The 9,951-nt window shown below is 46.3% G+C and overlaps 1 protein-coding gene across 1 annotated transcript; it reads right to left on the minus strand.

Annotated features, from left to right (window-relative positions):
* Positions 1 to 312: 312 nt before the first annotated feature.
* On the minus strand, positions 313 to 9,455 carry LOC103798979 (ATP-dependent RNA helicase DDX19A). Its single transcript, XM_009071270.1, has 11 exons — positions 9,412 to 9,455; positions 9,012 to 9,065; positions 7,650 to 7,785; positions 5,771 to 5,863; positions 5,048 to 5,150; positions 4,414 to 4,528; positions 4,090 to 4,267; positions 2,894 to 3,131; positions 1,904 to 2,066; positions 1,127 to 1,318; positions 313 to 785 (listed from the first exon to the last, which is right to left on the minus strand). The coding sequence occupies exons 4-11, from the start codon at positions 5,830 to 5,832 to the stop codon at positions 724 to 726; spliced, it is 1,113 nt and encodes a 370-aa protein (XP_009069518.1). The 5' UTR covers positions 5,833 to 5,863; positions 7,650 to 7,785; positions 9,012 to 9,065; positions 9,412 to 9,455; the 3' UTR covers positions 313 to 723.
* Positions 9,456 to 9,951: the final 496 nt, after the last annotated feature.

A 9,951-nucleotide genomic window follows, 5' to 3' on the forward strand; every position in this document is an offset into this window, starting at 1 on the left:
GTGACCTTCTGTCCTGTCCCCACTGTCCCCATGGCACAGAGTGGCCAACTCAAACAAATCCAGGACAAAGGAAAGGAAAATACTGCCCAGCAAAAGCAACACTGCACCTGTGTTTGCGAGTAGGAGCTACTGGGGACATCCTCAGGACAACTTACATAAGGAAAAGCAGGGTAAATCCATCAGGAAGCCAGAAATGAGTCTCAAAGAGCTCAGGGGAGTGCCAGAGAGCGACATCCTAGTTTGTACAAGTGGAGTATTTAGCTAAAAAACAACTGCATTTTGGGGTGTTTGGGGGTTTTTTCCTTTTTTTTTCTTTACTTATGTCCATTATAGCTGTTGAATTTGAGCTGATGAGGTTAATGCTGCACATTGTTCCAATTAAAGGCAAGAATGTTTTTTTCTTTCCCAATTGGAGACACACTGCCCCTCATTTTTTGGCAAGTGTACGTCTCAGAATTCCAAAGATCATCCCATTTTGTTAAATTTTTTTTTTTTAAGGCTAAACTAAGAAATGTTAAAAGCTTCTGTAAACATTTCCTCTTCCTCCCCATAGTTGCACAATTTAAAGTCCAACCACACTTTTGAAAATGAGGTAATTTTTGTGTATTCATATATTGAAAAGTCCTTGTCAGGACGAGCCGAGAGGCTGTGCCAATCCGAACGCTGATCCAATTGGAGTGGGAGAGCTTCCACAGCAGGGTACACACCATTCCAGCAGCTGGCTCAGTTATTTATCTTCTCAATTTCATCCAAGTCGTCAGTATCCAATTTGTTTATCTTTTTGTCTGGGAAAGATGAGAAGTCAGTTAGATTTCGTAACACAGAAGGGAATGTTGCTGCCTTTAGCTGGATTTGAGGAGTTCAGGCTTATCAGGAAATGTTCAAACAGGTTTTAAAACTACAAATTAAACCTTTTCATTTACTGGGATTCCAATATTACCCATCTCTGGAATATCCACCTGAAGGACTATCCAGGCAACCAGCAAACACCTTGAGTTATTCCTACCCCTGCCAAAGGTCACAATCCCAAGTGCCACCACACAACCCACATCTGTTAGACCTGCTCAGCATCCAACTAGCCAAAATTCTGCAGGAATTCAACACCAGAAGGCCTGAGGGTACATACTGAAATGTTCCTGGATTCTGTTGAGGATGTTCATGCTGTGCTTGCTGTCCACCATGTTGATGGCCAGGCCTCTCTTGCCGAAGCGCCCGGTGCGGCCGATGCGGTGCAGGTAGGTCTCGCTGTCTGGGTTTCCATCCTTATCCACAGGAAGGTCAAAGTTGATCACAACTGAGACCTGCTCTACATCAATCCCTGATGAAAAGAAAGCAGCAGGTTACATGACTCCATTTAAATCAGCCTCTGCAACTGAGCTTTTCCACAGTATCCTCACGGGGTATTTGAAACGAAACCTATCTAGCTGTAACAGCACAGAATCCCACTGGAACAGCCAAGGGAAAAGCAGTTGGAGATTCTTTAACCAGCAGTGAAATATTTTGGAAACTATCTCCCCTGAACATCTCTAAAGACCACTTGTTTTTTTTCCAAAGGACTGTGTTGTCTTAACTGTTCTAGAATGTCCAATTGCAACATAAATTCCTACTGGAACAGTGAACTGGAAGTCACTATTTATCAGCTTTCTGTGCTTCAGCACATGTTTATTCCAAGCTGAGGGTCAGCAGCACCAGCCAAGCTTGGGGCCAGAAGCAGAAAGTTCTCACAGGATGGACTTTTCCATCTCAAGCTGTAGGAAGCCAACAGGAATCCTGTGTTTGCTCACAGACATCTGTGCTGCAAGGACACAAATCTGTCCTGAATGGAATACTGAAGGATGCAAACTGGCCAGGGGTATGTTATCTTAGGAAATGTTGCTTCCAACCTCACTCCATCATGTCCTACCTCTGGCACAGACGTTTGTGGTCACCAGCACCTTCTCCTTGCCCTCTCGGAATCGCTCGATCACGGCAGCTCTCTGCTCCACCATCATCTCCCCACTCAGCAATGCCACGTGATGGCCTTCCCTGGAGAGCTCTGCTGCCAGCCACCCTGCTGTCTTCCGAGTCTGAAACACAGCCAGGCCACACTTAGGAGGGAGTTTCAACACTGGAAAGCAGGAATAAACCTCTCCGGGGTCCCCTGGAAGCTCAGTGGCTGTTCAGGTTTTGTGTCCCGAAAGGAAACAGCTCCTAAGGGCTGTGCCCACCCCTTTCCCCCTTACAAAGCCAGGAAAATGTGCCTCTGCCAGCACTGAGTTCTTGATTAAGAAAAGGGCATGTTTTCTTTGTGCTCTGCTCCTTGGATTTCACTCTGCTGGAGACTGGCACTACCTGTGTACACTGAAAATTGTCATAAAAACACAACTACTCAGCTTGGAAAATGGCAAGGTTAGAGCTGAGTGTAGCTGTCAAGCCCAACAGAGGTTCTCTGCAGCCTTGAATGAAACCATTCCCAATTACACAGGATTTGAACACCTAAAAATAACTTTTCCCCTAAAAATTATTATGATTGCTTCCAGAAAAAGAAACAAAGTCTCACTATGATCCACATGGAGATCCCAGAAGTATATTTACCTGATTTACCCAATCACCTGAGGGAAATGGAGCTCTGTCTCAGCCACAGAACCACAATTTCAATCCCCATCCCTCATTCTGCCTTATTTTCATCCAACCTCAATTTTTTTTTTCCTCCCTCAGGGATAAAAATGACCAGTGTGGTTGGTCTCCTGGATGGACAATCCCAGAGAAACAAACCAGTGCTAACCTGGCTCTCAAGATTTCAACTCTAAGAGGGAGACAGAGAAGCCAAAAAGGGCAATTTATATTCCTAATTTCTTTCTGAAAACTGTGCCTGTCCAGGTTTTTGGCTCTAACATTCCCTGGAAGAACTCACGTGGCAGAAGATCATGGCCTGGGCAATGGTGATGGCGCCGTAGATATTGCAGAGAGCTCTGAACTTCTCATCTCTGTTATTGCACAGCACATAATACTGCTTGATAGTGTCCAGGGTCTCTTCCTCACGCTTCAGTTTGATAATGTTTGGGTCAGGAACAACTTTCTGAGCAAACTTCCACACAGAATCCTCAAAAGTGGCTGAAAACAGAAGCATCTGGCAGTCCCTGGGGAGCATTCTGCAAGAGAAAGGAAAATGGGCAGAGTTCCCACACAACACTGTCACCTCCTGATATCCTGATGGGATTGATGCTGCAAGCAAAGCACAGTGATATCCTCAGAACTAGTTATTTCAGTGACTGGAAAGAACAGTGCTAATCCTGCCCACCCCTGATCATGCCCTCAGGGACCAGAGGTATCCAAGGCTTGCTTTCTGGAGAAGGGAGAAACCCTGCTGCAGGGACAGGAGTTTTACTCTGGAAGGAAATGAAACTGCTTGTCATGCCCTGACATGAAACTGCTTGTCATGCCTGTACTTGGCACTGGTGAGGCCACACCTTGAGTACTGTGTGCAGCTCTGAGCCCCTCAGGTCAGGAGGGACATTGAGGGGCTGGAGCAGGTCCAGAGAAGAGCAATGAGGCGGGGGAAGGGACTGGAGCACAAGTGCCATGAGGAGAGGCTGAGGGAGCTGGGAGTGTTCAGCCTCGAGAAGAGGAGGCTCAGGGGAGGCCTTCTCACCCTCTGCAACTCCCTGACAGGAGGCTGGAGTCAGGGGGGGGTTGGTCTCTTCTCCCAGGCAACCAGCAGCAGGACAAGAAGGCACAGACTCAAGCTCTGCCAGGGGAGGGTTAGGTTGGCTATTAGGAAGAGATTTTTTATGGAGACAGTTCTCAGGCATTGGAATGTGCTGCCCAGGGAGGTGGTGGATTCACCATCCCTGGAGGTTTTCAAGCTGAGACTGGATGTGGCACTTAGTGCCATGGTCTAGTGACCACAGTAGGGTTGGACTTGATGATCTTGGAGGTCTTTTCCAACCTGCTTGATTCTATGATTTTATGACATTCTGTCTCTATTACCAGGTGGTTAATAGAGGCAGAATGTCATAGGTTTAAGCAACAGGTTTAATTTTGTTGCTTTATTGGTGAAGACACTGCTCAAGTCTCCATCCCTGCTGTCCCTGTGGTACATGTCCTCACCTCTGGATACGGATGCTCTGGTCCTGGTGGCCTTGGGTGGCAATCATCACATCAGCCTCATCCAAGACAAACACTTTGATCTTCTTGGGATCTATGAATTTCAGCTTGGAGCACCAGTCCAGCACAGTGCCCGGTGTGCCAATTACAATCTGCTCCGAGATCTTCTGCCCCCTCTCCACTGCAGAGACAAGGGAAGGTTGTTGGGAGATGACTGTGCAGGCACCAAATGTTCTGCCCCTCTCTGCCCCAGCCTGTTTCACAGCTCTGGTGCACCTGAGGAACATCATTTTCCCACTCCTGGTTGTGGTGTTTCCCTTTACTCACATTTATTGCCTCGGACAGCATACGCAAGTTTCAGCTCTGGGTAGAAGTTTCCCATCTGTTCAATCACTTTTCCTGTCTGGAGTGCCAGCTCATATGTTGGGGAAAGGCACAAACACTGGAGGGACAAAAGGATTTGAGATGATCAACATCCAGGGCAACACTGCACTTGCTTCTTAAAATCCTTGGTGAAGTTTTCCTCAAATGGCTGAACAGATTCTCAACAATCTCATCAGCAATTTGGGTTCAAAAAGACCCTTTCCACGTATTGTCTGCTCTGCTGCAGATATTTTCTTTTCCATCCCCAATTCTTACCCAACCCTTTTGGACTGCACTATTTATCTGATTTAATTCCTCCCAGAACACTATCAGTGATTTAACTCCTCACAGACCAATGACATCCTGAGTGACACACAGAAACACAGACAGGAGCAGGTTTAGAGAGCAAAATCCACACCTTTTGCACTCAAGGCATTTGGACAGATCCCAAATCTCCAGCCCCTGCTGAGCAGTTCACAGAAGCAGCTCCACTAAGCCATGGATTTGCATTCCAAGGCCTCCCAGCAGCCCAGGCTCTGCACTAGGTGGCACTGCACCACCACGGAAGCCCCAAACGGTCCCATCCCAGAAACTTTACCTGTGGATACTTGTTCCCAGGTTCAACACGACTGAGCATGGCCAGGACAAAGGCAGCTGTCTTGCCCGTACCGGACTGCGATTGTGCGATCAGGTTCTGAGGGCTGCAGAGCACAGGGACACGAGCTCAGAGGGGAAACTGCCCTGACAACACTCCCAGGGTTGGGTGACACACAAAACACAGCCAGGGACATTTCCAGACCTTTTACATTTCCCCCTGCTCTGGGCCTGTGGCTAAATTGACCAGCTAAGCACCACAGGGCAGAAATTAGTGTCTGCCCAAGTCTTTCTTTCAGCACCTCTTGATTTTGAGATTTAGAAGGAGAACTGTGATTATCTGTTGGTATTTTTCCATTTCACACGTTTCTCAGCACCTCACACATTCCAGCTCAGGGTTGTGGAGAGGAAAATCAGCCACAGAGGCAATGCAGCACCTCAGCTACTTCCACCCACCAGGATTTCTGAGCTATATTCCAGAGCAGCCTTATTTCTCCCCAAACTGACTAGGAAAATGGGATTGACCTTGGCCAAGAACAGCAATGCTCTGTACCAGCCCTAGGAAAAGGACAAATCCAGGGCTGCTGTCCCACAGTTCATGAGCACAGAAACACTGTGGCATGGGAATCCTATCACCACAGCCTGACGTGCCCATCCAAAATTCAGGAGCAGCAACTAAACCTTTCAAATCCTGTAGTGGAAGGGAGTAGGAAGGGTGTGTACATACGGCTCAGCAAGCATCATGGGCAGGGCATTCTCCTGGATCTTGGAGGGTCTGTTGAAGCCCATGGCATAGACTCCTTGCAGGAGCTGTGGTTTCCTGCAAACAGAGGAGATTTGATATCATGACCTAGCAAACTCCATTTGGTTTTCATTTGTGTATAAAGAAAAAAGTGAAAAAAAGCCTTGAGAAGACCTAGAGCTGTACCTGCTACAGTCCCACTGGTGAAGCAGGTATGATCTGGAGGCTACAAGTGACAGCAGGAAATTTGGGAAGGAAGCTTTGCAAAACCCCTGGATTTGGTAAACCAGCCTGCCTGACCCAAATCCTGTGGCTAAGGCCAGCACTGCTCATTCCAAAGCAGCTTTTCAGACACTCCAGGAATCCCAGAGCAGAAAGCATTAATCCTGTCCTTCAGGCCAATACTGTTCTCTCAGCCATTTCTACTCTTGGTGCCAAAATTATCAATCCTTGATGACTCCAGTGCGGGACAAAGAGACCTCAGTACGTGAGAAACAGGATGAAGTGACATCATGAGATCACTGCAAGGACTTTTGGAAGTTGTGTGGATTCTGTAACACAACTGACACTGTCACACCAGAGCGACACTGGCTCAGTGCTCAGCAAAGGAGTGACAATTAGCTCAGCTTGCTGTGACTACACCTTGTGATCTGTGGGTACAACCCAGCACTCACACCCAAGTGTGTGGTGACTCTCTTAGTCAGCAAATCCTCATCCACTGGTGTCTCTCAAAGGAGCTTAGTCTCAGCAGACACTTGTGTGGACAAGGAGATCCCAGAACAACCTACATCCAGGTGATAGTGCTGGAAACTCTCAGCTGATGACCCCCAAGTGCTTCCTGGATGCTGTCAGTGCTGCTCAGGAGAAGTGCTCTCCTTTCAGAGCAGGTTCCAGGTTCCAGGTTCCCTGCCCACACCCCCCATTGCAGTAACTCCCTATTCAGCACAACATGCTGTTTTCAGAAATCCTCTATTACGTTCAGACTATGTCTGGAACAAAAGCTCTTTGAAAACATAACCTTGTGCTGCTCCAAGCAAGGACAGACAAAGCCCAACTCTGCACCAGTTGCCAAGGATACACCAAGGCATAACAAAATGAAGACTCAATTAGTCTGGCTGCCCCAGTCATTAAATCCCTTGGGATTGATTGCCTTTTGAAATACAGGAATTAGCCTAACAGGCACTGCAGGACCTCAGCTTTTCTTTTGTAGACATTCAACCACTAACATTAACCAAGTGAAAACACATCCTGACATTTCACAGGGAAAAGGCTCCTCAGCTCTCATTTCCCTGTGGAGCAACAAGCCCAAGATCATCAATGTAACCACAACAATCCCAACAGCACAACCTCTTTAGCACATCAAAATATGTATACACACAGATCTGTCAGGCCTCAAATCCAGCTGCACTGCTGAAGGGTCAAAAAACACTAATACTTCTCCAGGACACAAATCCAGTATTGCTGGGACAAAAGCACTTCCCTTTGTGCTCTTCTCTTCCGCTTGTTTCAGGTGGAAACCCTCACAAGGCACAGAAAACAAGTCTCATTTGAATACTGCCAGTGATATGTTCATTTATCAGTGACAAACTGGCAGTAAGCTGAAACACAAACCCGTGGACTTGTAAAGTGGTATCTCCTATGCAACCAGGGAATTTATCAGGACACAAGGAGAGGCTCCAACTACCTGATGGGCTCCAAACTCACAGGTGCTTATGCAGTCTGACCAAGACTGAGAGTTCATGAACAAAGCTTCCTACAACTGGCTGAAAAATACAGCCAGGAGGGAGCCTGGTTGATATGCTCTTTCCCAAGATCTCACAGCTCCATGCAGAGAAGGCTCTGGCTCATCCCAGCAGACACTTACAGGCGCAGCTCCTCGAAGGACTTGACAGAGTAGAGGGGTGATGTGGGGTCCCTCTGCAGCACCTCCACCTGATTTGTGGTGTCCACCAGGTTACTGCGGATCAGCTTGTTCAGCAAGGACTGTGTAGCTCTGTCCTCTGGGAAAGGAGATGGAAAACATCAATCCATTAAGCACAGCCTGTTCGAGGTGTTGTTCCCACTGAAACATGGTGTTACTGAGCCAATTAAATGGGACAAAATCCATCCAAATACTGAAATTCTTCATTACAGAGTAATGGCATAGAAGAGCCCAAACTTCCTGGATGAGACATCAAGAGATCCCAGAGATTCCCATTTAATATTCTGACTGACACATCAGAGATTCCCATTTAATATTCTGAATGAGACATCAAGGGATCCCAGAGATTCCCATCTAATATCCAGGAAGACAAACTAAGTTTTAAGGGGGATTTTAACAGATCCAGAACTCTATTTATATTTTAGCTTAGATCCCAGAGATTCCCATTTAACACTCTGACTGACACATCAAGAGATCCCTATTTAATATTCTGGATGAGACATCAAGGGATCCCAGAGATTCCCATTTAACATCCAGGAAGACAAACCAAGTTTTAAGGGGGATTGTAACAAACCCAGAACTCTATTTATATTTTAGCTTAGATCCCAGAGATTCCCCTTTAATACTCTGAATGACACGTCAGAGATCCCAAAGATTCCCATTTAATATCCAGGAGGACAAACCAAATTTTAAGGGGATTTTAACAGAACTTTTCTTATTGAAGATATTTTAGCTTAGCATCAACCTAGGAGAGGAGTAAAGTCTCTTCAGGCCTCACTCTGACATGTGGGCAGACACCTTTTAGGGTCTTATTTTTCCTTTCAAGGGAAGTTTGAGGATAAAAGGTACTTTCAAAGATTGCAGGGTTGAAACACTGCAAGGGCTGAGGATAAGTGAGATGCAAACAAGGTTAAACTGCTGCACTTTGGGGTTTTGCTCCTAAATCTGTTGTCTAAAATCACCTTCTGAAAGTTTCAGCAACATTACCCACCTCTGCACAGCCACTGCATAAACACAACTTGTTGGTTGCTACAGTAATTCCAGCTCCAGGTTATCCAACTGCTTTGAGGATATTCCTATCCCCTTGAATTCTCTCCACTCTAAACCAGGAGTTTCCCAAGTTATTACAGGACACAATGGCTTTAAAAGTATTACGGGGGCAGGACATGTCTTACAATTAAGTCCTTGGGGCAGAAGACAAGCTCAGCTGTCCTGAGATATAAGGCAGACTAAAGTATATATTAATTATGATCATTATAATGATATTAATTTCCTTGCCAAAGCATTTTTGAGGAAGGCACTTACCCTTCTCCTCATCCTCTGTCTTCTCCACGTTGTCATCTGCCTTGACAACAGCACCTAGAGCAACACATTTTTGGGGACACACGTGAGGTCAGGTCTCAGAGACATCCCATGGAGCTTTAGCTTTGGAATATTGTGGGAAAAGCTACAGAACAGCTCATTTTCCTGAGGGGCATGGAGTGGAAACCTAAGCTCCAGCCCCAGTTGGAGTTTATCTGCCACACCAACAGATGCTCCTCACACAACTCCCTGAAGACAGCAAAGTGTTTAAGTCTTTGCTGCGGTTTAATTTCAGATTTGGGTTTCTCTCTCCTGGAATTTCACAACTGATCAGGAGCTTACATTTCCCATTCCATGGGATGGGAAAATGTTCCACCCTTTCCAAACCCATCTGGAAACTCACCATTGGCATCTGGTTTGGTTTTTTCATCCTTCAGGTGTAAAGTGCTCAGCTAGAAATGAGGGAAAACACAACATCAGAGAAATTCAAAGGCTCCCTACGTATTATTTCCAGCCAGGAAAACCTGAACCTTGGATTTACCATTGGATAACAACATTGCATGAGCCCCAGGCAAAACCCTGCTTGAAGGAAAGGGATGGAAATAGGAGAGAAACTTGGTTTCAGGGGTTTTAAGGCAAATACAACCATTTCTGAGTCAGAGTTTTAACACAAATCCACCTTTTTTTTCTAAGCTGTAACAATGACAAGGAGAGGGGATTGTTTTCCATCCTGGAATCTCCACTCCCAATAGCCCTGCTGATGCCAAATGGGAGAAAAAACAGCATTCCAGGATGGAAACAGGATCCAAGCACAGTCCCTGTGGGGGGGTTTGCTTCCCCACTGAGATATGCCAGGGAGAGTAGCCCTGAGGCTCTTCCCCATACCCAGGGGTTCAGTGAATGCTTTCCATGCTCGAAAGGCTCAGAAAAAAACCAGAAAATC

The sequence above is a fragment of the Acanthisitta chloris genome, unplaced genomic scaffold (genome assembly GCF_000695815.1).
Source record: "Acanthisitta chloris isolate BGI_N310 unplaced genomic scaffold, ASM69581v1 scaffold7793, whole genome shotgun sequence".
NCBI classification, from domain to species: Eukaryota; Metazoa; Chordata; class Aves; order Passeriformes; family Acanthisittidae; genus Acanthisitta; species Acanthisitta chloris.

Bases quoted from the DNA above. Each gene is read 5' to 3' on its own strand.
- LOC103798979 (XM_009071270.1), bottom strand. From the start codon at position 5,832: ATGGGCTTCAACAGACCCTCCAAGATCCAGGAGAATGCCCTGCCCATG. The intron at 4,268-4,413 runs GTGAGTAAAGGG...TTGTCTCTGCAG, and splicing joins TGCTGTCCGAGGCAATAAAT to TGGAGAGGGGGCAGAAGATC. The intron at 786-1,126 runs GTATGTACCCTC...CATCTTTCCCAG, and splicing joins CAGAATCCAGGAACATTTCA to ACAAAAAGATAAACAAATTG.